The 26,980-nt window shown below is 42.9% G+C and overlaps 1 protein-coding gene and 1 non-coding gene across 9 annotated transcripts in view; one reads left to right on the top strand and one right to left on the bottom strand.

Annotated features, from left to right (window-relative positions):
* Nucleotides 1-220: 220 nt before the first annotated feature.
* RIF1 (replication timing regulatory factor 1) overlaps nucleotides 221-26,980 on the top strand; it is a 31,156-nt gene continuing 4,396 nt past the window's right edge. For 3 of the 8 annotated variants that reach the window (XM_077320088.1, XM_077320087.1, XM_077320085.1), the window contains exons 1-30: nucleotides 222-485; nucleotides 3,154-3,232; nucleotides 3,979-4,075; nucleotides 4,897-5,027; nucleotides 5,103-5,197; nucleotides 6,627-6,816; nucleotides 6,994-7,086; nucleotides 7,177-7,315; nucleotides 8,001-8,152; nucleotides 9,121-9,238; nucleotides 10,478-10,651; nucleotides 10,794-10,904; nucleotides 11,351-11,413; nucleotides 13,515-13,615; nucleotides 14,140-14,226; nucleotides 14,533-14,606; nucleotides 14,691-14,871; nucleotides 15,738-15,845; nucleotides 15,949-16,095; nucleotides 16,198-16,297; nucleotides 17,316-17,580; nucleotides 18,848-18,890; nucleotides 19,455-19,657; nucleotides 19,951-20,050; nucleotides 20,317-20,445; nucleotides 21,019-21,164; nucleotides 22,153-22,242; nucleotides 22,327-22,393; nucleotides 23,239-26,133; nucleotides 26,823-26,969. In XM_077320088.1, the coding sequence (XP_077176203.1) occupies nucleotides 352-485; nucleotides 3,154-3,232; nucleotides 3,979-4,075; nucleotides 4,897-5,027; nucleotides 5,103-5,197; nucleotides 6,627-6,816; nucleotides 6,994-7,086; nucleotides 7,177-7,315; nucleotides 8,001-8,152; nucleotides 9,121-9,238; nucleotides 10,478-10,651; nucleotides 10,794-10,904; nucleotides 11,351-11,413; nucleotides 13,515-13,615; nucleotides 14,140-14,226; nucleotides 14,533-14,606; nucleotides 14,691-14,871; nucleotides 15,738-15,845; nucleotides 15,949-16,095; nucleotides 16,198-16,297; nucleotides 17,316-17,580; nucleotides 18,848-18,890; nucleotides 19,455-19,657; nucleotides 19,951-20,050; nucleotides 20,317-20,445; nucleotides 21,019-21,164; nucleotides 22,153-22,242; nucleotides 22,327-22,393; nucleotides 23,239-26,133; nucleotides 26,823-26,969 (6,459 nt within the window). In that variant the 5' untranslated portion in view covers nucleotides 222-351. Of the gene's footprint in view, nucleotides 486-3,153; nucleotides 3,233-3,978; nucleotides 4,076-4,896; nucleotides 5,028-5,102; nucleotides 5,198-6,626; nucleotides 6,817-6,993; nucleotides 7,087-7,176; nucleotides 7,316-8,000; nucleotides 8,153-9,120; nucleotides 9,239-10,477; nucleotides 10,652-10,793; nucleotides 10,905-11,350; nucleotides 11,414-13,514; nucleotides 13,616-14,139; nucleotides 14,227-14,532; nucleotides 14,607-14,690; nucleotides 14,872-15,737; nucleotides 15,846-15,948; nucleotides 16,096-16,197; nucleotides 16,298-17,315; nucleotides 17,581-18,847; nucleotides 18,891-19,454; nucleotides 19,658-19,950; nucleotides 20,051-20,316; nucleotides 20,446-21,018; nucleotides 21,165-22,152; nucleotides 22,243-22,326; nucleotides 22,394-23,238; nucleotides 26,134-26,822; nucleotides 26,970-26,980 lie in introns of those variants that run through there. The other 5 variants (XM_077320092.1, XM_077320091.1, XM_077320089.1 and 2 more) reach the window with 4 other exon arrangements.
* LOC143831050 (small nucleolar RNA SNORA42/SNORA80 family) lies at nucleotides 21,891-22,019 on the bottom strand. Its single transcript, XR_013228686.1, has one exon. It is a non-coding gene; the product is annotated as a small nucleolar RNA SNORA42/SNORA80 family (small nucleolar RNA).

The raw sequence follows: 26,980 nt of genomic DNA, 5'->3' as shown, positions 1-26,980 counted from the left end.
TTAGAAAAGTATAATGCAGAATTGGGCAGCCGAAAAAAAGTTAGATCTCCCCCCGCCAGAAACGGAACGATTGCTCGGCATTCCACCTCACGGGCGAGCGGAGGGAGGCGACAATGGGCGGGCAGAACAGCGCCGGGCGAGCCGCCGCTCGATCTCCTCGACGCTCTCTTCCAATCCCCGCCTGCTCCCGGGATTCCTCGCCTGCTGATTGGCCGAGCGGTTTCCCCGGCGCCGAGAGTCCCGCGCTTCGCCATCTTAGCCCGGGAGAAAAGGAGTTGGGAGCGCGGGAACCTCTTCCCTGCTTGGGGGCGGCTTGGCGGACGGGGCTTGGGCGCGCCTTCCTTCCCCGCCATGAGCTGCGCCGACTCGACCACGGGGCCCGGGCCTGGCCCCAGTTCCAGCCGCCTCTTGCCCCTGCTGGAGACGCTGGAGGACGCCGCCGCTTCGCCGGGGTCGCTGACGGACGCGCTGCTGACCCTCACCAAGTGAGTGTGTCACGGGAGGCAAACGAACACTGGGCTCCGTTTGGGCCCTTGCCCTGTGCGGCCCCGACTCCGGGGAAGGAGAAAGTCTCTGGCCACGTGCAGAGTGCTGCTCCTTCAGCGCCCCGCTCGCGTGAACCTGCGGCTGAGCTCGAGCGGTTTGCTCCTCCAGTTGGCCTCATACGCGCGTTTTCTTGCAGGTTAAGTCAAATCAGTATATGCGTTTGCTTCTTTAGACCCGATTTGCATTCGCCAGTGAATTAAAAAAAGAAAAAAGAAAAAACTATTGACGCCATAATGGTTATTTCTGGTCGGTGCCGTATTGTAAACTTTCTGCAGCACATGGAAGTAAATAAACAGGTGTATGAACAAATCCTAATTCAGCACGTGAAGTATGTCCTGCTTTGAATCTAAAGAACAAGTTGCTGTTGAATTTCTGCAGGGTCTGTATCTTACAAAGGCCCCAGAGCCTTCCCACTTAAAATGTGGGTTATCTTGCTCTTTTCAGGAAAACCCCGGGGAGTGGGGCACCCTGTTTGCAATTGGTCTGAACAGTAGCGTTTGTGCTTTTTGTTTGGCGGCCTAACTTAGAACTGATTCTTGCTGAGTTCAGCATTCCTTGTTAAATGTTAGTATTTTCACTTTCTGCTGTTCCTGTTAGTTTGGCAAGTTCTGTCTTTCAACCTCTGAGCTTAAAAGCTAAATAGACTAAGGTCTGCAAATATCATACACTGGATCCTGCCATCTAAGCACACTGTTTGTTTATTGCTGCTGATATCACTGAGTGGGTAGAATTGTTTGTTTTAAGATTAGGCTATCAATCTCATGGATGTTCCATTTCCCTCATTTAAGTTTGTTACTACTATCATGATTGGCTTTTTATTAGCCTTTTGTGTTCATAACGTTACATTTGCACCAACATCTTTCCCAAGATGCTTTTTGTAATAGATCCTAGGTGGAATCCCCTCCAAGTCTGGTTGAGGTCTGAATGGGCATAGATACATACACCTCTCCTCCCTGCTCCTAAAGTGGTGTGTTTTGGTGGATCTGTTGGCTATAAAGGCCAACTTTGCTGCTTGAAGCTAACAAAAATCCACTACAGCCGCAAAACAAGTAAATAATTCCCAGCAGACTGAAAGGATTCAATGTTCTACCATACTCAGTATGTTCCCCAAAGAATGCTATGTTCAACAAATACGAACTTGTTGCTGATCCCTGGGCCCAGAAAGATCTATCTGGACCTTGACCAAAGCCCTAGGGCCTTTGGAACAAGTTGCAGTAAAGATTAGGCCCTGATGGAACTGTCAAAGTTCCTCAGACCCTGTAAAATGGCACTCTTCCACCAGGTCTATGGTCGAGGCCAGGCTGGCTTAGAAATACTGAGGGCTTCCCTCCTCTTCTCTCATTCCCCACCACCACTATATAAGTTGTCCTGTAGAGAGGGGGCATTTTACCATCGCAACAGCTAAATTCACCAGTTAAACTGTAGCAGCCATGGAATTTATTGTATTTTATGTTTTTATATTTAAACGTTCACAACTTTTAAACCACCCTGAGCCTGTCATTGGGGAGGGGTAGTCTCTAATTTAATGTAATAAATAAAAGTTAAATACTGAACATCTTCATTGTGCATGAATATGGGGTCTGGATTAGGCCACATATTAGCAACTAATTGCCATCACACAAAGTCTGTACAATATTGTGCAAAGCTACTCCAGTTTAAGCGATTCATTTTAATAGCTTCGATTGGAGTAATTTTACATAGGATTGTGCTGCTAATGTTTCATAAAGACATCACTTAGAGTACTGGGTTCAGTTTTGGGCACCACAATTGAGTAAACAAACTGGAGTGAGTCCAGAGGAGGGCAACAAAAATGGTGAGTGGTTTGGAGACCAAGACTTATGAAGAAAGGTTGAGGGAGCTTGTTTTGTTTAGCCTGGAGAGAAGATGACTAAGAGGTGATACAATAACCATCGTCAAGTACTTGAAGGGCTGTCATGTTGTAGAGGATGGATCAGAGTTGTTTTCTGTTGCCCCAGAGGGTTGAACTAGAACCAATGGGATGAAATTAATTCAAAAGAATTTTCAGTTTAACATCCAAAAGAAGTTCCTGACAGTTAGAGCAGTTCCTCAGTGAAACAAGCTTCCGTGGGTGGTGATGGGTTCTCCTTTGGAATAGTCAACTGACAAAAATGCTGATTCTATTAACTTATGCAGATTGTAAGTGGGTGGGCAGAAATTGTTTCTCAGCTTGGCTCTTGTGGCCCTTTCTTGCATGGCCAGGGAAATGCTGATTTCCACGTTGGCATCATAAGGTAAATTTCCTCCAGACCTGGCTGGCCAGGGATTTTGAGGGGGGTTTTGGGGGCGGGGGCATCATCTGGACATGGAATTTGGGTTGCTGTAGGTGGACCGTTAGTTATGAATTTCCTGCATTCTGCAGGGGGTTGGACTAGATGACCTTGGAGGTCTATGCCAACTCTATGATTCTATAAGGCAATATAATCTTTTTAAGCCTTGTGTGTTTTGCTTTCTAAATTTTAATATTCTAAATTGAAAGGGTTGAACCAAAAGTTCATCTTTAAAACTCGTAATTTTCTTGCTTAGTAATTCTTGGTTATTTATGTGACGCTGGCTGACACATATTGATTTCTGTGTTTTCTCTGATAGTCGTTTAACTGGCGAGGAAGGAAAAGAGTTTGCAGCAGAAGTTGAAAAGTGCTTCTCACAGCTCTACAAGATATTTAAGGTGCGTATTTAAACTTTTCTGATTACTTTCTGTGGCCCAATCTGCTGGAGCCAGCCCTGTGTCACGGGCATAGCAAGGCTACCCACCCCTTCTGCGACCACACATGTTCCCACAATTTTTTTGATTTTACTAGTAGCTGTTGCCTGACTGGTACCAGGGTTTGCATTATCTTATAGTACCCGCAGTGTAATCTTACATTCACTTTACAGAACAATCATGCACTGAGCTAGTCCAGCCTAAGCCACTAGTTTTAAATGGATTTAGACTGGAGTAACTCTGCATAAGATTGCACTGTTAAAAGGATTTTCCTCAATAACGCATCTGCATCATAGAACTGCTTCTGAAACTCAGATTGGGGAGGAAGGGGAGAAGAAAAACTGCTATTGATGTTGTGCATTGGAGCTGTTTCTGGGAAAAGAACCCCAGGGCTTGTTGACCATATCCATTTACATGCACAAGAGCAAAGGGACTTGAAATTGTGACTGAGTTTTGTGTATTAAAGCATTTCTGGGGTTCAGATCTTTCACTATATTAAGAATGCTGTTGAGTGCAACATATCTGGATTTTTATATGCAATCAGAAGTGGTTTTTAAAGAAGCTGACTGTGAGCATAACATGTAATAAAAAACCAAGAATAACAGACCTGTTTATAACCACCTGTCAGTGTGAAGTCCAAAATTACAGATATAATTTAACTGTAATATGTTAAATGAGTTCAAGCATATTTTTCCCCTTTTTTTTTGTAGACACACATACCTACTGAAAACTCAGACTTGTGCAGTGCAGCCTTACAAGCATTAGGATTCTGTGTATTTAATGCAAAGATCGCTTCTCAGTTATGCGGTAAAAATCTTTTTATCCCTGTTTCAAAAATTGCATGCATGTATAATCTAAATCTGGTTCAAGATAATACAGGAGGACTGATCAGTAGTCTTAGCTTCATTATGAATAGAATAATTAACATCCTAATGTATTGATTATTGAGGATACATGTGGGGGCTGGATCTGGCAGAAGTGTTCGGGGAAGTTGCTGGTTCAGGTCTCTCCCCATGTTGTTCAAGCAGCTTGCTGTTTAGTCTTGAAACTCCTCTTTAAGGATCCGGATCAAGCCAAATATGTAGAGTGTATGTGTGGCCAGGGGGCTGATAAAACCTCCTATTCTCCGTCTTTTGATCATGGCTTGCATCAGCCAAGGGAGGCAGTGATATCAGATCCCACTGACCTTGTCGCTATAGAACCCCATCCTGTGAACTTTCTCTTTGAGTAGTTCTCTTGGGTCCATCTCATGGTTTTGTTTGTCACGTTCTGCATTTCTCTATTCATTCTGGCTTGGTGTTCCTGAATTGTCAGAGTAATCAGTAGTGCAGCTGTACAAGTCTGAAGCCCAGAGGATACAATTTCCCTATCAGATTGGTGCTTCTGAAAGTCCTCTCTTGGGTCAACAAGTATGTAAAACTTAAGTGAAGCAAGCATGACTATGAAGGGCTACACAACGTTAGAGGTTAATAGCCATAAGCAAATGGTCAAAGACATGGAGGGTCTATGTTTCCCCTTGATCATTCTAAGCAATTTTTTTCTTTGAACAGGGTAGGTGGACTCTGTGATAGTCTCCAGAGACTATCCATTTTGTTCCTTTACAGACTATCCATTTTGTTCCTTTACAGAAACAGAAATACAGGAGTTGCTTTCGATAGTGAGCAGCGTTGCTGTAAAGACGTCTGACAAGAACATTCGCACTAGAGCACTTTGGGTAATCTCTAAGCAGTCCTTCCCTCCAGAGGTTGTTGGAGAGATGGTGAGTATCTCCTGTTCATTTCCCTTAAATTGATTTTAAAAAATCAGGTTTGCTTATATCTCACTTGTTTTTCAGGTGCCCAGTATTGTTACAATGCTAGAAACAGTACTTAATAAAGGAGACTTACATTCCTTGGTGGTTGAATACGAAGCCCTGAATGTTATCATACGGTATGTATTGGGGGGAAATCTGTCAGAAGGATTTTTTTTTTTTAAGCATACACTTGGATGTGTCTTTACTTGTTAATACTATACACTAAAATCAAACTATGACAATGTTAGTATGATTTGAGGTGCGTGTTGCAGCGGTTTGCCACACTAGTAGCTTGATGTCATTGTGACTTTTAAGTACTTTGGGACATTTCCATGGAAAGTTTGATGTACTTTATTTATTAAGCAGTACAAGGAAAAGACTTGATATCTAGACCTAGTGGCTTATAGATACCACTAATTTCCACTGGCAGAAAAGGTTTTCATCTGTGGAGTTCGAATTCTTCACCTTCCTGCTACAGCCCAAAATGTTCCCTGAAATGAGGCACCTTCAGCTTGAGGGGACCCTGAGGAGCAGCATGATGGGGAGCTTGGTGTCTGCACCAAGAAATTGGGGAGGGGGATGCCACCCTGACTTTTCCATATGCAGAAATCTTACAGTAGAGCTAAGCAGTTTTCTTTTCCCCAAACTGGTGTTGCAGGTGGTATGTACAGTTAATATATTATGCAGTATCCAAAACCAAAGTGTTCCTAACTTGTTAGACAACAAGCTAACAGCATTGAGCTTCTAATTTTCTAATTTCATGGAACTTGTTCCACATTGCCACGTATTCCCTCCTCAGTGCAGGTGATATGGGGCATGTTGTGGCACTCGCATTTTATTTATTTGGACTGCTGGCTAGGCATGTTGAGACTTTGTTGTTGTGAAGTACCTTGGCATATGCTGACATCCCTGTATGTGTGCTCTGCAGAAGTTATTCTTAGTTGTGAGCAAGATATGCTTGTCTGCCTTTACTTCTTTTCTGTTAGAACCTCATGAAATTTCTAAGGAACCCACAGGTTACCTGGAATACCATTAACCCAGTAGTTAAACCATCTCTGTGTTATATGTGTGCATCTAAATTATTTCCTTTTTTATTTCTGTCATAAGAAAAAACACAAATGATGTAAAATATACAGTGCCCAATTTGAAACATGCATACCTAAAGAATAACATGGAAACGTCACGTTTTCCATTTGTAAGCCAAATACAATGGTTGCAGATGTTTTCAGATAATAAAAGCGCCTGGCTGACATGAGCCTCTTTTTGTTTTGACAAACCACTCTTGTTTCTTTGGAAATATATCTTGTTTCCATAACTTGGTAAAAAAAAACAATATGCACTGTTAGCAAGCTTTTCTTGTGAAAAAGAAAGGGAATATTTTGTGAGGATTGTATGACCTGCATGGCCAGAAGCTCTGTGGGTCAGGGAATTATGTGAAATTGGGCAAAGATGCTGCCAATAATCCAACCTATAATCTGTAAGTGTGTGCAAATGTTTCTGACCATTTTTTTTCAGCATCTAACATGGTCATGTTCTTGATATTGGCCTTTGTATTTTTGAACTTAGGCTCATAGAACAGGCTCCATCCTGTATGGAGGAACAAGCTGTCAGATGGGCCAAGCTCATAATTCCTTTGGTTGTCCATTCCGCACATAAAGTACAGTTAAGAAGCGCTACTGCACTGGAGATGGGAATTCCACTTTTACTTCAGAAACAGCAGGAAGTAGCAGCAGTCACAGAAGAACTCATGACTACTGTAAGGACTTTTTTTAAGCCTTCTTATTTAGAAGTATTTAGTATTAAGTACTAATAGAAGTATTTGGAGCTGTAAAATTTCTCTTATATGCTGAAGCATCCACTGTCTGATTATCTCATACTAAGCTGAACTAGGACATCTATTGATTTTGTTTTTCCTTGTATGTTTTCTTTGCAGAAAATAATTCCAGAGCTTCAGAAACTATTTTCATCAAAAAATGATACATATGTTTTGAAACTGTGGCCCCTGTTTGTTAAGCTGCTTGGGAAAGTAAGTTGGACAAGAATTAATTTTCTTTTAACAAATGTAGGCTTCAATTGGATGGATGACTAAAACCTGCAATGATGCTTGCTTTTCCAGACCCTGCATCGCAGTGGAAGCTTTATCAACTCATTGCTGCAGTTAGAAGAACTTGGATTTCGGAGTGGCTCACCAGTGGTAAAGAAAATCGCTTTCATTGCATGGAAGAGTCTGATCGATAACTTTGCTCTAAATCCAGGTGGGTTTTTAAGCAATTTTTTCGCCTATTCACATCAAGCTAAAACTGAAGGGAAGTGATGCTCTGTGTTTGGAAGCAAGTCACACTGCTCTTAGAATTCAGTTCTTATTTAGCATGCAGTGGATCACAGCTAAAATCTAGCAGCATTTTATGTGCACAAGAATTTTTTTTTTAGTGTTAAGGGTGGATTTGTAAGTTCTGCCTGAAGTGACAAATAATCTTTCTCTGTATATGAATCAAACAATATGAACTATTGTTTGACAAATGTCCTCTTGTGTCAAATAACACACGTCAAGTAGCATTCCACCAAATTAGAGACTTAGGTTGGGGAGTAGAGATTTAAGTAAGTTGAGTTTTTGAAAGTTTAATGTATCTCTTGATCATTTAAACTGCTATATTTGCATGCATTTAAGTATTAAGCTATTTGAAATCAGCATAGGAATAGGTTGCTCAGGGTTATAGAGAATTTCCCCCCCTAGATAATTGAGGAGGAAACGTTTCTAGATTTCTGATTTGCATCTCTGAGCACTTGTAGGTAAATCACTGAAGTTTTGGAAAGTCATCATAATGTTACTGTTGACCATATTGCTGCTTCGACAGTCCATGCAGGTCAGAAGGGCTAAGCTGAATTTTGTGTTAGCTCTAGAGATCAAAGAAATGATGTTTCATATCTTTGTTTCCCAAGAAATTTTATGCAGTGCAAAGAGGCTGAAATTGCTAATGCAACCGTTAAGCTCCATCCATGTGAGGACTGAAGCACTGGCACTGACCAAGCTGGAAGTCTGGTGGTATCTGCTGATGAGGCTGGGGCCTCAACTCCCAGCCCACTTTGAACAGGTAGCCTATTCTTGCATATTGCCATCACTGGAGCTTACTATAAGTCCCTTTCCTCATCACTTGGATCTCTGTTATTTGAAAGTTGAATCTCACACAGCCTTTTGAGAAGTGTTGTGATCTGGAGCTGGAGAGGGAAGGCAGAAAAATTCCATTCCAGTGATGGAATTTAGTCTGGACTAAATCCAGATATCTATTCCTATTCCTATGTTTATTAACGAAAACAAAGTTACGAGCTAGAAATGTCCCGTTTAATCCAAAGAATCCTGAGCTAAGTGAAGTGAGTGGGATAATCTCAGATTAAATTGTAGAGAATGGGGTGGTTTATGGACAAAAATTCAGTAGTGCCTGGATGTTTCGTTATTGTTTCTTGCTGCCAGGCAGCTCTAGTATCTTTAAAATGTTTTTCATGATGAGGGCACTGGGGTAGTGTGCTTCCTTGTCATATTTATTAAAACACTTATATCCTGTCTTTTCTCATGGTTCAGAGCTGTTTGAGCCAGCACAGTGTATTGGTTAAGAGTGTGGGATTAGGATCTGTTAGACATAGGTTCGACTCCCCACCCTGCCTCAGAAGCCTGCTGGGTCACTTTGGACCAGTAACACACTCTTAGAATAAATTATTTTACAGTGTTGTAAAATATATTTATATTTTGCCATGGGGGCAAAATATAAATAAGGTACTTTACAATAATAGGTAACTTTGAGACTCCTTTGGGTAGAGAAAAATGGCATATAAGAATTAACTCTTCTTAAACAGGCCAAATTGCGATTCGGCCACCCTGAGTCAAACTATTTGAATGCAGGGAATGGATGGTTTAGTTTGAGTGGGCCCAAAAAATCCAAGCCAAACTGCCCATACATACATATGATCATCGGTGAGTCGATGCAGTTGAGACCAAATGTGAAAAGTATGTTTGTGTTTCTTGTACGTTAGGTGTGCAGTGATGTGTTCTACATTGTCTTTAAAGGTTTGCGTACCATTAATTCAGAGCACTTTAGGCTTGGATGCCTCTCTGCTACAAGGAAATTCTTCACGGCTATCTGCTAACCAGAGTTTAGTGACCCCAGGTTCTGCACAGAAATCAGGTATGAGATTTCTGTGTTTTAACAATTTCTGGGTTAGAAAACAAGATATGAACTTAACCACTCATTTAGGGCCATAGCAGTCTTCTCTTGCACCGTGGCAGCACAACACTGGGAAAGTTATGCAGTGGCTGGATGGGGAGAAAAGGTGCTCTGTCAATGTTGGCGGGCACTGCCGTGTTGGCATCTGGCGTTTCTTCCCCAGCAATCTAGTCCAACATTGTTGCTAAGTGGGGACAGTGTGATAGGGCAGGTAGGACCAATGGGAGCCTCAGTTGATGTGGCCAAGTCAATATGGACCAAAGCTTAGGGATAACACAGTGATCAGTCTATGGGAACTCCCAGTTGGGCTCTTGGTCAATCACCCCCTGCTCTCCTTGAAGTGCCTCACCTCTTGTTAGCTGGTATTCTGGAAGCCTGGCTGCCTTCATCGTCCTCCCCACTGCTCCCTTCCATTTCCTCCTGGTTACATACGTGGGCCCTTGGCACAAGGTCCAGGGAGTGTCATAGGAGAACCCCATCTGCAGAGATTGGTGCATTATGATGCCAGAGTCCCCTTCATCCACTGGGACATGGATCAGTCCATGGCTGTTCTGGATGGTGCTGATACATCCTTGAGTCACCTCTCAGGACAGTCCCATGACAACATACCCGTCCTGTGAATAGTCTGGGGAATTTGAAAGTCATTGTACCACGGAACAGTACAAGGCAGTGGGTGGCAGGTCCTAGGCCCAAGAGTTGGGGCCAGGTAATATTGGGGCCCATGACACTCACCATACAGTGCCTCAACACTGTGACTATCCACCATCATGAGTTTGGGGGATTCTGCAGTACATGATGTTCTCTGCGCTGGGCAGATCCTCCTACTCCACCTTCTTGTAAAGAACACCCTGGGCCAAGATGCTTCCAAGTGGGACCAAAGGAATCATTCCATTACCAGTGTGGACTTTCCACCCAGACAGCATTTTCTCGCCACCCGAGATCCCAGAGGGCTGGCATGGGGCCGTTTCTGGACCTTCTGCAGCCTCCCACTTCCAGAAGGCTTGCAGAGGCTGCCCCATCTTCCCCCTCCCCATGTCCTCTGAGTTAAATGAGGCCAGGAGGTGAGGGCAACTGGCAGCAAGACATGTTCTGAGGCTGGCTTCTCTTCCACCCAGCAAATCCTGTGCACAGTTGGATGAAAGTGAATGCCTTTGAAACTGGGATGCCTCTTTTAAAATATTGTTCAACTTTCTCTCTTAGGTGCTTTCCCTTTTGGAACTCCTGGCACTCCAAGAATGGTCCTGAATTCGAGCCTCGGAGGCGGTGCAGTGATTCCTGCCATTCAGCTCTTAGGAATTGAAATGCTGCTTCACTTCTTCCTGGGACCGGAAGTCTTGACTTTTGCCAAGGAAAACAAAGTTGTACTTAGCTTAGGTAATGCTATACTTTCTTCTTGGAAGTTTCTCCTAAATTATTATATTCTCAGTATATATGTAAGTTTGCACTGTCTTTTTAGGAACTACTGCTGAACTGTGTTTTCAGATTTATAGAATTTGTGCTCTCTGTTCTCACCTAGAACCTCTTCAGTGTTCAGTGGTCACCAGTCCTTCCTTTTTCTGTAAACATGCCAATACATTTATAAATGCAATCCAGGATGGGTTCATTGCGGTTGGAAAAGACGTTTCTGGTAAGATGCTTTTGCCAAAATTTGTGCTGTATTGCATGGCTTCTAAATAAGCTATATGTGCTATGAAAAGGGTTGCAGTGAAGTAATCAAAACATGTCTTCTCTGGTTCTGCTGAAATTGGATCCAGCCCTATGACAAGCAGAGACCATAGACAGGATCTTCATTGCCTTTCCATTTCTTCTAAAACCCCTTGTCTCCCCCCAAAAAACCCACAAACTTTTCAATCAGAATGGAATGTAACACAGAGGATGCAGTTGGAAAGGGGAATTGGTTAAAATCATTCACTCCCATTTTACATGAGTCACTCGAGTCTTCAAAATTGCCTTCCATGAGCTGCACTTTGCATGTACTTCTGGATCTAGTTGGTTGCGTATTAACATGAACCTAGTCCCTGTTTCTCTTCTGTTATAAGTGACTTGTTTTTTGTTCACTTTTTAATTGTATAGATATTGTTCTGAATGCTATATGGAAAGGAGTGATTGGTTTTGTGAGAGCTGCAATTGAATCAGGTAATCAGATTTCCATTTTGGTATTGTTGCTTGAAACACTCTTAAGAAAATCCTTTATTACCTTCCTGTCGATAGCTGCTGCGTGATCATTTTGTGCCATATAAGATGGAGGTGAACCATAACTTCACAATGCTGGGATTACAGAGAATCTTTTAGATTTTAAATGATGGCATGTAGGAGGATAAACAGGGTATAAATGTCATTAAAATAATTGCCAACTTGTTCCCGACATCCTTGAATTGTTGTCTGCATAGTTCCTTACATTGTATACTTTTCCTTAATGGCTCGGATATATTTTTATTATTCTGGGGCATTCTTTAGTATTGTAACTCATTTACTGACTTTTAAGAACTTCCTTTTCTTCTGTTACACTATGTATGGGCATACTGTTCCCCTTCCTTGAAATGGCTACTAAAAGCTACTGTAGGTCGGATCTCTGCTAAATTTTTCTTTCGATCCTAGTCATCTCCACAAAATACTGAGTCTGGGTTACCTCAGGGAGCATCACAATGGGAATGAGGAGAAATTGCTAGTTTAGACTGGTTTTCCTCATGGTTATGCTTTCAAAAATGTTTTGGAGGGTGCTCAGATTTAGAGTTATGTTTCCAAACTCCCTCTATAAATGGGATGTTCAAATTCCTGATTACGTTCTTCAGTTGAACATTTGAGTGTATATTCTTAAACTGCTTCATAAGTTAATTTTCAAAGCAGGGTACAGTACAAGTTGTAAATTGGTTACTGCTTGGTGTAATGGTTAGGAGTACGGACTTCTAATCTGGTGAGCCGGGTTTGATTCCCCGCTCCTTCACATGCTGCCAGCTGGGTGATCTTGGGCTCTCGCCACAGCACTGAGAAAACTGTTCTGACCGAGCAGTGATATCAGAGCTCTCTCAGCCCCACCACCTCACAGGGTGTCTGTTGGGAGAGGAAAGGGAAGGCAAATGTAAGCCACTTTGATACTCCTTCGGGTAGAGAAAAGCAGCATGTAAGAACCAACTCTCCTCCTTCTTCTATAAGAGTTCCTGTTTTTGCTGTTTTACTTGAATTGTCCCATCGCCACCTCCAAAAAATAATCAAATGCCTTGTTAGCCTGAAGAATCTCCTAGCCATCAAGCGGCAGTACCCATCACTGCAAATTATCTTTTATGTTTGTTAATGAATAAGATACTCATTGGAGAGTGTGTCATTCTGCTTTACGTAGTGCTGTATGTAAACAAATATGTTTTATGCCCTTCCGTTGCAAAGATGGTAGACGGCAAACTGATATCTGAACATGCTGCATATTTTTAACAGATTGTGCAAATGCCTCTGTCTCACTTGAACATAGCTGACTGAAAATTGAATTCAATTTAAAGCTTGTTTGATGGTTATGAGAGAATTTCCATGCGAGCGATAAGGAGCTTCTCTCATTGAGATTGAGCGGCACTGCCCGGCTCATGGCTAAGATGACTACCTGCTTATCCAACTGTATGCCTAGATCTAGGACTACCTCCAAGACGCAGACTTGTTTCATTTCATCAAGATTTAGCTTTGGTTTACTAGCCGTCATCCATACATAAACTGCCTTAAGGCACTGGTACAGGGTTCCTGTAATTTCCCTGAGATCCCCTGGAAGTCGGAGACAGACCAGAATGCTGTTCATTGAGAGCCCAGCTCTCACCAAGACCTCACCCTACAAAAAGCACGGGGGACAAGACTGAGTTTTGCAAGGACTTGCAGCATTCCCCTGGTGCCACATTCTGAAACCTAGAAGCCCTGCAAAACAGGAGCTCCAGGTACCAAACGCAAAGGTGTCTCAGAATGGTAGTGTGATCATTGGCATTAAGAGGTCCAGGAGAATCAGCAGAGTTGCATCATTGCACCGTTTGTCTCCTGCCGCAGGGCATTCACGAGGCTAACCAAGGCAGTTTCAGTCCCATAACCAGGCCTGAAACCAGGGCCCCACCAGATCCACTGCATCCACAACTCTTTATGGAGTGGCCCGACCATCACTCTTTCTGTCTTTTCAATTTCAAAGCCACATAAATGACCTGGCGAGAAGCTTCGTGCAGCGTTACGCAGTTTTCATTCGTTTTAAGAGCTTTGTATCCCTTCTTTTTAGGTAGCAAGAAAGAGCGGCAAAGTTCAGAAGTACTCACTATGTTGCTGCAAGCCTTAAGAACCGTTGTCATGTCAAATGAGTTGCCTGTGTTAAAGTCACTAGTAAGTGTTATAGTTAAATAATATAAATATATATTATTATTTATTTATAGCGCCCTCCTGGCAAGCTGGCTCCAGCCAGCATAAGGCATAATAACTGGTAACAATAAAATACATTAAAAACCATTTCTAGCCTCCTAAAAACCATTCAACAGTGCTTATGATTAGCAGCAACATCTCTTATTGGAGGAGGAGGAGGAGGAGGATGTATATGCCTGTAGATTTGAACCCAGAGATGACCACATTTAATATATTTCTGGGTCAATGTTGCTGTAGTTTAATGCTGGACTAAATACACTAAGCTGTTTCTAAATGGCACGGCCTGTTAAATAGGCTGCACAACTGAAGTTTGTCAAGGGTGTGTGTGGAGTAATAGCGTTTTCTACACTGGTGACAAGCTGTTGTGAACAAATCTGGCTTTCTTGTATGTTGTTAACTGTGAACTAACATAGTGATTTTCTTACGTGAGTTTGTGTAATTCCTCTTTTCCAGTTACCATGCGTTTGTTTATTTTTAATTTCTTCTAGGCCCTGATAGAAATCACAATTAAAGAATTGCCTCCAAAAGTACTGGGATCGCCAGCTTATCAGGTTGCTAACATGGATCTCTTGAATGTAAGTGTTAGTTTTTTTTTAAAGTCTGTTTCTTTTTGTGTGAGTGGAAACATGAAATTTCCCCCAAAATGTTGTTCAAGTAGCTGTCTAAAGCCATATAATTTATAAGGGCAAGTTGCTGAGGGAAGATTTGTTATTCTACTCTTGGGGAACTGAGCCATTGGCTCTTGCAGCTTTTAAGTCAGATATATAGGAATACAGTGATGTCTGTCTAGGAAAGGATAAGTGAGGCAGAGTGTACAGCCATATACATTGTGAAATGTACATCAAATATGCAGGCTAATGAGATTGTCCTCTTCTCAACAGGGGACTCCTGCGCTGTTCTTAATTCAGCTTTCTTTCCGTAAAGATCTGTTGGAATGCTGTGTTCGAGATGAAAGGTACCTACTCCAGATCAAAGAGCTTCTTTTTTTTTTTGCGCTTTGACACCAGTTTCTAAGCGCCTTGTTTATTTTCTTAATTAGGTTTTTCCTGAACTATGAGTCTCTTGTGAGTTCTGCATTGTCCGGCCCTACGTCTCCTCTGGCTTTTAGTGAGTCTGTATTTGTTGTTGTTAATCAAAGTGCCGCATACCTGGAAAACAAAGAACATCTTTGGAGAATATGGAGTATTGTAGTTAACCCCCTGACTGAATGGATCAACCAGGTATGGTGTTGAATGTTTGAACTTCCTTGATCAGGTTAAATGTTTGCTTAAGGCAGTGGTTCTCAACCTGGGGGCCGGGACCCCTTTGGGGGTCGAACAACCTTTTCACAGGGGTCTCGGCAGGGCAAGCAGCTTGGCCAGGGGGGCGCCATCCACACAACAGCCTTGCAGGGTAGATTGAGATAGAGCAGGGGTAGTCAACCTGTGGTCCTCCAGATGTTCATGGACTACATGGTCCTCCAGATGTTCATGCTTTTGCTGGCAGGGGCTCATGGGAATGAACATCTGGAGGACCACAGGTTGACTACCCATGAGACAGAGCATTCGTCTGACTGGAGCAGTGATAAAGAGCAAGATCGTCATGATGGGACAAGAGGTTCAGAATAAACTGAGAAACCCTGGGGGGGGAAAACAATTTATATACAGTCATGAACAATGGATCTTCACACCATTGGTCAGTTTTGGTTTAATTTCTGTGAAAGAACACTTGCATAATTTTATGATGGGGGTCGCCACAATATGAGGAACTCTATTAACGGGTTGCAGCATTAGGAAGGTTGAAAACCACTGGCTAATATAATCCTTGACTCAAATGTATGTGTATCAAATAATACTGTTTGCATTCCAAGTACTGATAACTTGTCACAAAATTAATTGTTCAGCTTATTAAGGAGAGATTATAAACTAGTTACAGGAAAATTACTGCCACTTCTTTGCCTTGCCTGTTGGCAAACTCAAAGAATAATTGCAATTGTCCTTTGAAAATAGGAATTGAGCTGTAATGCATTGTCAGTTGCAGAAGTTTGCAATTGCATAATTTTGTTCCTGAATTCTCAGCTTTCTGATTTGTACTATTTTTTCCTTAGACGAATGAAGTAAACCAAGGTGATGCCTTAGAGCATAACTTCAGCGCAATTTACAGTGTGTTGTTGCTTCCTGTAAGTCACATTTTTCCAGCTTCTGACTTTCCACAGGTAGGAAACTCATGAAACGATTGCATTTTTTTTTTACAGTATGTTTGGTGGTGATCATCTTTTAGAAACAGGCTTTTATGTGTATGAACTTCTTTTGCTACAGCCCACGATGAAATCCCTGCTGCGCTCGTGGTCGGAGCTCTATAAAGCATTTGCTCGTTGTGCGTCCCTTGTGGCTACTGCAGAAGATAATCTGTGCTGTGAAGAACTCTGTGCCAAAATAATATCTGAATTAGACAAGACACAAGTGGTAAGCATAAACAGATATGAGCTGGTGCTGTGGGCAAAGTTTCTTCCCTTGCCTCATTCTTTCCTCGCTGACCGGACAATTTTTTTTATTCGTTCCTTCCAGAATCGGTCCATGCTGGATGGTCTTTCACACGTTACATCAATCATGGTCGATTGCATCAACTTTGCACCTTATGGGGCTAAATCTCAGCCACCAAATAAATGTAAGAATAATTTCAAATGGATATAAGTTATAGTTTGTTATGGACAGTGCAGAGAAAGAACCGTTGCGATAAATGGCACTGGCAGTTGGATTAGCAGCTAGGTTTGGATTCACAAACTTTCTTGGCCTGCTGCCCCTTTGGATTCCAGGCCCCATCCCTAGTGTCCCCCCACCCCACCCCGAACACACACTTTTCCTGGTGTTCGCTCTTCTGCAAATTCGAAACAGACTCTGTTGCCTACACTTCTTTTTTGGTTGTTATGCAGCGGACATATTTTAGTCTTAATATATATATTGGGGAGAAAGATGGGAGGGAGAGAGAGAGAGAGAGAGAGAGAGAGAGAGAGAAGCAATGGGAAGTCCCATGGCCAGGAGGAAGCAGGAGAAGGCTTTTCCAAACTCGCAAAGACTGAGACTTTTGGGGAAAGGTTGCCAAGCTTGAGTTAAGAAATTCCTAGAGATCTGGCTGGAGGCTGGGAAGGAGCTCATCAGGAATATGATCCTATCTGTCCCACCTTCTGAAGCTGCCGTTTCCTTCAGGAAGCTAAGCAGGGTTGGTCATGGTCAGCACTGGGATGGGAGACCGTCAAGGAAGTCCAGGGTTGCTACTACCCAGAGGCAGGCAATGGCAAGCCAGGCGCTTAGCTGAATTGATCTTAGTCACTTTTTTTCTTCTTCTCAGCTGTTCGGTTGGTTTGTATTAGGCTGCATGAATTACTGCATTTGGGCTTTTCCTTTCTCTGCCTCTTTAACTTGGTTTATATTGTTTTTCCTTTGTTAGACTCCTGAGTTTAAATATTTTAATTTACGTTACTAGCTGCTGCTTATTGTTTTAATGATGGTAACTTCATTGTTTACCTTAGAATCATCTCAGAGGAGTTTTGGAGGACAGATTTTTTACAATGCATGATTATTAGCCCTGAACCATAGGTCTGGAGTCTTCAGCAGTTTTGGCTCAATATAGAAGTTTTACAACAGTATAGACACCTTGCCATCCTCTTAAGAAATTTGTTCTTTAGCCCCTCAGACACCTTCAGATTGGTCGAAAAAGAAGAAGGATCCTCTTGGCAAGTTGTCTTCTTTAATCAGACTGGTGGCCCTGCTGATCAACTCTGCTCATATCCTCTGGTCCAAGGAATCCAGTCCTGAAAAGCTGGTCCCAGTTGCCGCCTCAGTTGTCAGTATTCTTCAGAATATCATGAGCCACATTTCCTTGCCTTCCATTATCAGCTCTGTATTGGGAATTATTACAAAACCACTAGCAGTATTTTATGAAAATGCCAGGTAAGTGCATTGATAAAGCTGCCTTGACTTCAGTGTAACAAATATACTGTTTATCACCGGGATTCCCAACCAGGGTCTGCAGACCCCTAAGTGTCCAAAGGGGGTTTGCAGCTTTCCCCCTTCTGCTTTAATGGACTAGAGAACCGGCTGCTTCCATTGCTCCCCCCGCCCTCCCTGAGCTTGACTGTGTTTGCTCAAGGTTTCTGCTCCTGGGAGAGGGTGGAGTCTGCAGACCTGCTCCCATCTTAAACCATTTCCTGTCGTCATCCCCGTCCTCCTCAAGTCTACCTGTTAATGCAGGTGATCATGTCACTTCTGGTGACATGCCACTTTGGGGGGAGGTGTGGCCAGCTGATATTACTCCTTGAAGCCTGAAAAATTATTTCAGGGGCTCCTCCATGGTCAAAAGGTTGAAAAAAGGCTGGTTTATAATATCTCTGCTGTACAAGTATTCCAACAATAGCCACAGCCCAGTGAATTTCCAGAGATACTTGAATGCTTCATTTGGGATATCATCAGTTGCTATAGTGTCTAAAGTTCAAGTGTGTAGCCGTGTTAGTCTGCAGTCGTAGAACAAAATTTGAATCCAGTTACCATTCAGAGTTCTTCATGGTATAAATGTCATGAATAAAGCTCATCATTGGATGTCTGATGAAGTGATCCTTGGCTCACAAAAGGGCTGTCAAGTGACAGCTGACCTACGGCTACCCTGTAAGGTTTTCAAGGCAAGAGAGATTCAGAGGAAGTTTCCCATTGCTTGACTCTGCATCATGGCCCTGGTATTCTTAGGAGGTCTCCCAGTCAAATACTGGCCAGGGCCCAACCCTACTTACCTTCTGAGATCTAGCCTTGGTTATCCAGGTCAGGGCTTACAAAACCTAACAACCTAGAAAATGTTGTTGGTCTTTTAAGGTGCCGCTAAGCTTGAATCTAGTTCCACAGTGACTAAACTGATATATTGGGTTATTTTAATGGACCAGGAAATAATGCTTATCACCTTATTACTGCTGAATCACTTGAAGCAGAAGTACAAGAACTGGTCTGATCTTAACTGTTCCCTGAAGATTAGGAGGGACCCTGCCATCTTGGTACTTCGGGAGTTAATGCTGTTTTAGGAGGTTTATGGAATTTTATGGGATTATATATTTTTATGAAACCTGCCTTCAGTCTTGGGAGGAAGGATGTGTCTGTATGAAGCCCATATTTTACTGTAGTTAGACAAGCAGAATGAATCGTGTACTAATATGCTGTTGTCTTCTGTCATCAGGTTCACGGATGGATGTAAAGCAAGTAATACTCTCAGCTGCAAGGTAATTAATGAATTTGTAATGGGAGAATTGCTGCTTTGGCATCTCCAAGGACAAAAAGGCTAGCCTGCTTACTAATGCTGTAATAAGGGCCACATTGGCATATCCCATCTTAAGCTACTTTGTCTGGCTAGATCAAACACCAGTGTCCTTGATATTGCATGAAAAACCCCATGCAAATCTGAGAAAATGCCTCCTGCCCCAACAGAGAGCTTGTGGACTGTAGTATAGCCTTGCCTTGCTTTGCACTAGGCCAGGGGTGGCCAAACTGTGGCTCTCCAGATGTCCATGGATTACAATTCCTACTGCCAGCATGCTTGTGGGAATTGTAGTCTTCAAGCATCTGGACAGCCACCGTTTGGCCAGCCCTTCACTGGGCAGTCTGACATGACTGTCATTCATCTTTTCTGAGGAACTCAACAAGCCCCTACAAGTACTGCCCACACTGGCCTCTTCATTTAGTCAAGAGACTGTTACTGACTAGTCCACCCTTCCCAACTCCCAGCTGCTTGTATTGCCTGCAGGTGAGTTTTTTTTTAAATTAACATTACTCTGCTCATCTTGCAGTTTGAGAAATTATGGATGGAAACCATTAGCTGTTTGCAGTCCCACTATACCGGATCTTTCGACAGCCAGCTGTTGCAGGAGCTCTCTCCAATATTGTGTGTAATGTTCACGAATAAGAACAAGCAGATACGCAGTCAAGCTGCTCAGTTCTGGAATGCAACGTTCGGCAAAGTAACGACGCTGATGTATCCAGAAGAATTAAAGTAAGATTTTCAATAATAGGTTAATGTGTGGAATATGAGTTCAGTAAAACGACATGAAGGTAGGCGTGTTCTTCTCCAAAATTTCAAGTTTAGTTTCGCATTGTGGGTTGAGAACTAGGAGCGAAGTTGTAACTTCTGGATGGCACAGTGTGAAATAATAAACTGCAGATCCAGTATACACTTTCCTTGTGCAGTTGGTTGTTCTTGTTACAATGTTCTCTGTAATTATCCTGTGATCTTCTGTGTTTGTGTTCCGCATGCCCCGTGATGCTTTCACAATTGTTTCTTTGCAGATCCATTTTGTGCCATGCCAAACAGAAAGTTCTCCTCTTATTGCCTGGCTTTGAAAGCACTGAAATAATGGGAGAATCTAACGGGACATATTCTGATTCGGTAAGGCCCTTATATCAAGATTCAGAAAGTTATCTGTTGACCTTTAGCAGCGAGAAGCTGGAACTTTTTAATAACACATCTCTTGAGCGGAATAAATAGCCTGTGTGCACAATTATACTATTGTTTACCGCAGATACCCAGTTTTTGGAGTTGATCACAAATAATCTATCTCTGAAGAAACCTTGTTGAAAGCCTGTTTTGGTGACATTCAGAAGTCAAGTGTTTTATTAGTATTTATTAAATGTCTCCCCCCCCCCCTTTTATAGCAGACGGAGAATTCTCAATGGGATACAAAGATAAGTGGAATAGAAGTCAAATCTGGTGGGAAAAGAGATTCCTTACTAGCACAGTCCGGTGAACGAAGAGAGCGAAAAGACCATATATCACCTGCAAAGGTAAGACGTAGAGACTATATTATATTGCTGTTTCATTCTGTAGAAGTTTTCCTGTTCTGACTACCATGATTTTGAAAGAGGCTTAGAGAATGAGGAGTCACCTGTACAAGAATGGCTAACTAAAGTGATGGTTGAGTTCACAATGGGCATTTTGTGGGGGAAGCTCAATCCGTTCTTTCTCAGCCCTACTTCCACCGTAAGCAAGCAGAAACTGTTCTGAATTATGCACAGAGGGGTGGGCAGAGTTTCTTTTCATCAGCACCTCTTGCGGGGTAAAGCTGAGAATGGGCCCCCATCTGGCACAGCAGGTGTGATGGCTCCCTAAATAAACTCAAGGGTGAAATCCAGCATGAAGTTTCTGTTGGTGGGTTTTAATCCTGTGTAAATAAAAATGACTCAAAAAGAGCAAGACAAAGCAAGTCTCCAACTGTGAATTTTTAGAATTAATTTCTCAAACCTCTGGAACATAATAAAAGTTGTTTGCATAAGCATGTTGTAAAGGCTTTTTCCTACAGTGTTGTCAAAGTTCATGGCAGTTCCTTTAGCCTTCTTATTTACTCTCTTATGCAATAGACAAAACTGGAGTTTTCACTGCCAAAAACAAATGGGAAAGATGTGATTCTGGAAGAGGAAAATACTGTTGACTTCGTGTTTATTCCCCCGGAAACAAAAGAGAGGGTGTTGACAGAGCACCAAAAAGAAGTTCTTCAAACAAAAAGGTAACCTTACACAAGAGGCTTTGATTATCCTTGTACATCTTTTGGCTTTTAGTGGAGCTTAGAGTCTACTTGTATTTGTTTTTTGCAATGGGCTTGTATGTTTCAGGGGTCAGCTTTGTATTATATAGGCTTTTTTGTGACTGTGTTGTAGACATGTAGTCCTAATTTCTCTACATGGATTCATCTGTAACCAAGAAGAGAACCCAGTCTTCTGGCCCTTCTCAGTTGAACTTTTCCCCCTTAGCCACAAAATAGACCTTTAATCTCCTGCCCCCTCCTCTAGAGTGTGGTGGAACAAGGTTGCCTAAAAATCTTTACTGTTCCTCTTTTGTTGATGGTAAAGAGTATCTTGGTGTGGGTTACCACTCCAGTTTGCTTTCCAGTGCAAACTAGGCAGGGTCATCTTGGAGCTGTACTCTGCCTTCCATCACTTACTAGCAACCATCTCTTTCCCATTGCTTATAGTATTTTGTAATGTTTGAAATCTTACAGGGTTGTTGGCCTGTTCCTTAAGAACCAGTAGTGGTTAAGAGCCGTGGCCTCTAATCTGGAGAACCAGCTTTGATTCCCCTCTCCTCTTCTACATGCAGCCAGCTGGGTGGCCTTGGGCCAGTCACAGTTCTCTCAGAGCTCTCTCAACCCCACAGGGTGTCTGTTGTAGGGAGTGGAAGGAGTAGTCAATTGTGGGTTTTTGTTTGTTTGTTTTTTGTTTGTTGTTGTTTTTGCACATGTGCCACCCGCTTCAATGTCTAGAGCTACAGTAAGCCAGGCCAGCCAATGGTTCGGGGAGGTCAGCTGCAGGGTACACTATGAGAAGCTCATAGAGTGGGGCCTGCCATAAATCCAAATCCATGCGCAGGAGTAGTCAATTGCGTAAGCCACTCTGAGATTCCTTCTGGCAGTAAAAAGTGGGGTACAAAAAACTTTCCCTCCCTTTCCTTCTCTCCCCCTCCCCCTCCCCCTCATATATATCATATTTATTTTGCAGAGATGATATTCCTGCTATGTACAATAATCTGGATGCATCCCAAGATACTGCTTTATTTTCCCAGTATACACAAGACCAGGAAACTTCTTTGTAAGTAATAGATGCCAGCAGAGCTTTAAAATGTAAACTTTAATGATTTAAACTCTCGTCTTAAATGAGTGGCCTTCTTTTTAGGGTGAAACCAACCTCGGTAGATATTAAGGAAGAAGATGGGGAAGAAGAGGGCAAAGAGATATCTCAGGTATCTTCCCGTGTTGTTCTTACCTTGGGGATTGGTAGTGTAACTCAAGAATGTGACTATCTTATTGGAGAACTTATGGGGAAAGGATTGGTAAATCTTTTGCTTGAGTGAGATGCATGCGTTGACAGTGTGTTCATGTGCTATCTCATATAAAGCATGCCTATTAGTATTGAAGAACTGATGCAGTTTATTGAATGCTCTGGCCAGCTGTGGCTGAGTAAGGGCAGGATCCTGCTTGCATCCTTAGGGACTGTAGTAGATTGCATCTTCTGCCAGTGCCAATGGATATTTGAGGGAATTGTTTAAAATTGGAGCAAGCCCCTTTTCCAAGATGTAGATATTTACAGCAAAGAGTTACAAGTTGGAACACTTGTTTTCCAGGATCTTGCCAGAACAAAGTATAAGGATCTATAATTAACAATGAGGAGTGTTCTTCTAATATATTTGAAAGAGCTTTAATGGTGATAGTTTCTTTTTCTCACTAAAAATGCTGCTGCTTTTGTGGTATGGGCCAAGGCTAGTCTGAAAACTACTGCTACAGTGTTGGTGTGATAGTTAGGATCTGGGAGACCCATTTTTGAATCCACACTTGGCAGTGGAAACATAGTGCTCACCTACCATGCAGGGTTGTTGCTGCTCTTTGGAGGAAGGGCAGAAGAACACACTAAAATTTAAAACATGCAAATTTCTGAAGTTAGGTTTAGGTCTTGGGTCTCATCAGTGTCTATATGCGCGGTTACTTGGTAATGCACCCTTGAACTTCCTGTAGAAAACTAGAATGTTAAATGTGATGATGTAAGTAGTGCAGTCACTGCAATAGTTAAGGTGAATTATTTTGACTGCAGGCTGAAAAAGTGGGAAACGATCTGCTTATTACTGAAAACTGCAAACCACATGCGCTTCTGGAGAAAATGGAATCTACAGCTGTTGGACAGCTTCAAGCCTCTGCAAAGCAGTGTCCAGATGTAAATTGTGAGGATTCTGAACTGCGCATCTCTAACCCAGTTCCCGAGGAGCCATCGGTATTGGTTCAGTCTATCAATGAAAGCGGCTCAAGTGTCAGCAGCAGCTCTTCCGGTGACATCATTTCAGGAACCCCACAGCCCGTAAGCAGAAGGCAGTCCTTCATCACTTTGGAGAAGTTTGATAGTACGGAGGACAGACCTTTCAGCCCTTCAAAATTCAACCACGGGTCTAGACCGCCTGGAAGTTCCCTTTTATTAAATGGCCGGGACAGCATGGTTGGTACGGATCTACTTTCTTCCAGAGAAAATCCCAGTAAGAGTACTTCCAAACCCCACATGGAAGAAACTGTCACAAGGTCTAAGAGATCATGTTCAGAAAGCATAGATGCTTTGGAGACTTACCCTAAAGCCAAGAAAGCAAAGGAAGAATCTAAGCCTGCTTCAAAATTGCAGTCTGATAGTCCTGTTGGGATAAGGAAATCAAGTCTCAGGCAGAACAGAGTGGAGCTTTCAGAGGATAAAAAAGCAAAGTTGACAGAATCGGAGCAAGAGCAAAACATGCAAGTATCCACTTCCAGTGATCCGACAGAGGAATGCGACTTACTTGTGGAAACACAAGAGCCTCAGTGTATGTTAGACGCTCAGTCTCAGGCTCCTGATTTGAAAACAGCTGGAAATACAACCATGGAAAACAAACATGCTTTGAACAGTGTTGCAGATGTGAAAGCAGGACTGAACTTGGATTCAAAAGAGAATACTCCTCCAGAGGTGACTGTACTGGGAGATGCCATGTCTGTAGGTCAAACTCCGCAAACAACACCTAATCAGAAAATACTAAGGCGTTCCTTAAGGCGAAAGCCAGAAACTACTGAAGGAGCTGGAGACAGTCAAGACAAAGAGAACAGCCAACAGAAGAAGGACAGACATAAAGATGATGAAAAGCCTCTGCCAAAGAAGACTCCACAAACTAAAGAGGATTCCACACACAAGCAGAAACCTGTTCCTGAGAAGAACCTTGATATACAAGGAAGCGTAAATAAAAAAGAAAGCCATGTGCATGGAAGCAGTGGTACAGAAGGTGTAGGTACAAAGGAACCTTCTGCTTCAAAGAACCTTCCAGAGGAAGCTAACGTAAATACTAGAAAATCTGAAGATAGTAATTCACCTGAAACAGATGACTTGCAAGACCTCGCTGCGGATACCGCCCATGAGAAACGAAAAGGGCTTCCGCGGTATCAGACGAGAAGGGCCTCCCAAGGGCTGCTTTCCAGTATAGAAAACTCTGAATCTGAGAGCTCTGAGGCTAGAGAAGAAGGAAGCAAGAGGAAAAGGTCAGGAAGATGGAAAGTCACTAGCAGTTCTCTTGAAAGCCAAGTGAAGGAAGAGTTGGAAAGCCAAAGCCAGGAGCTTCATTCACAAGAAACTGCAAATGAAATCCAAGCCTCTTTAGTGGGGAAGGAAGACTTATTAAACCACAAGGAGTGCATGGACATAGCTTTGCTTCCTGATAAGAATGCTGAGAAAGAGAAGGATATTCCTACACCTAATGACTGTTTGGAAGCTAAACAAACCGTGGATGCTTCCGTTTGTGGTGGCCTTTCAGATGCAGAACAAACTGCCGTCAAAGTGTTGGCAAAGCCAACTTCAGGGCCAGCTTCAAAGACAAAGCAGATGGCTGTAGCTCTTGATCAACAAGATTCTGACGCACCCAGCAGCACAAGTGGTCTTGCTGAGCTTTCAGGAGAGGCCTGCCTTGCTGTTCCTAATGGCTCTTCTGCCTCCAGAAAACGTTCAGAAGCACCTGAATGCCTGCACAAAAGAAGCAAGCGCATGAGGAGATCAAAAGGCTGTGATTGTTGTGGTGAAAAGCCAACTGCACATTTGGAAAAGTCTCCCCCAGAGGTGAGAAAAGCAAGCAGTCCTGAGCCAAAGTCAAAAGAACCCAAGAAGACACCTAGCAAAGCAGCAGTGGTTGCTTCATTCCGTTCTGCTGCTGAAGAGTCCCATCCCACAGAAGACCCCTGTGGGGAGCCTTGTGCCACAAGCACACCTCGGAGTTCCACTGGGGATCCTGCTGATCTGGAAAATTCAAGCAGAAGTATAGAGGCTACAGGGGAATTGCCGGGCCATTACACACCGAAAGATGAGCCCAAGGAATCAGAGGACATCGAAAACGGAAGTTTCCAACCTGCTGTGGAGATTCCCGATTATGTTGATGGGTCTGGAGAAACGTCAGAGCAGAGTTCAATAGAATGCACTTCAAAGGAATCCATTACCCCGGATCCAGGTTCAGAAAGCATACCGGAGCCTGTTGTGACAGTAGAAGGAGCTGTTCATCACAGCAGCCAACTAGAAGGTAGAAGTCATACAGAGGCAGATGTGGACCACGCTGAGAAAATGAAGGCCAGTGAACCAGTAGCTGACATTGTTCAGAATGAAGTGGAGAAGACTTTGGAGTGTTCTGCTGGCTCTCCTGTAGAAGCTCAAGATACGGCTACGGACGAGGAGGAGAGCGTAGAAACGGATGCTCCAGCAGCACTGACAGGGGCTGAAGCTTCAGCCTTGGGACAAGATGATGTCAAAGAAATTAATAACATAGATTCCCCTCTTAAAGTGAAGGAACTTGATGCTCTGACTTGGGCCAAGATTAGTGAAAGCCCAAATGGTGTGCAGGCACGCTGTATGTGGTCTCCGTCAGCTTCCCCTTCTACTAGCATTTTAAAGAGAGGCATAAAAAGACAGGAAGAAGAGGATTCTCCATCCCCTGCAAACAAGGTATTTCAGCACTTGTTTTGATACTGGCTGTTACGGGTTTCCCAGGCTGTGCGGTCACGGTCTGGTAGTTTTAGTCCGTGATATTTCCCCAGTAACTGTGGCTGGCCGCTTCAGAGGTAGGAGATGGGAATCTCTCCATGCCACAGGTGTGGAGCCTGTGAACAAAAGCAGCTTGTTTTTGTAGTTTATCGTAACAGCGTTTCATTCTCACATTCTTGCCTGGTCTGGTCTCTCTGTCCACTTTTGGGTTGCTGTTTTAATATTTAAAAAAACTTGGAGGGGAGAGGCTTCTTGTTAGTTTGCGGGAGTGACCTGTTGACGTGACTGATGTACTGAATGACCTAGAGGCTCAGATCACATCCCATAGTAACTTCCACAATCGCAGTAGTGCACACTGAAGCGCTGACAACCGTGATTTGATGTAGCTTAAATTCCCAAGAGTATGCGTGTCTCAGAGAGAGAGTCTCTCTTTGGCATGAAGAAGCTGGCCATTTGAATTGGTTGCCATGCCGGTTAGCTGCAGTCAAGTGAGAAACGAAAAGGGCTTCCACGCTATCAGACATGAAGGGCCTCCCAAGAAGGGCCTCAATTACTTTGAGGCATCTTGGAAGCAAGTTAATATTTCTAAATCTATGGAACTTAAATTCCCATTACTATTGGGGCATTTCATCTGTTTCTTTTCTGGACAGAGCCGACGAGTTTCCTTTGCCAATCCAATCTATCAAGAAGAACTGGCAGATGATATTGATAGGCGAAGTCCTGCCATTAGACCTCATTCTTCAAATGGGTCTCCATCTTCCCGAATCATTAAACCGTCTTCTAATCATCAAGCCAAGGTAATACCAAT

This window comes from Paroedura picta, chromosome 2 (genome assembly GCF_049243985.1).
Source record: "Paroedura picta isolate Pp20150507F chromosome 2, Ppicta_v3.0, whole genome shotgun sequence".
Taxonomy (NCBI): Eukaryota; Metazoa; Chordata; class Lepidosauria; order Squamata; family Gekkonidae; genus Paroedura; species Paroedura picta.
The sequence above is the reverse complement of the archived record's forward strand: the minus strand, read 5'-3'. Positions and strand labels throughout refer to the sequence as shown.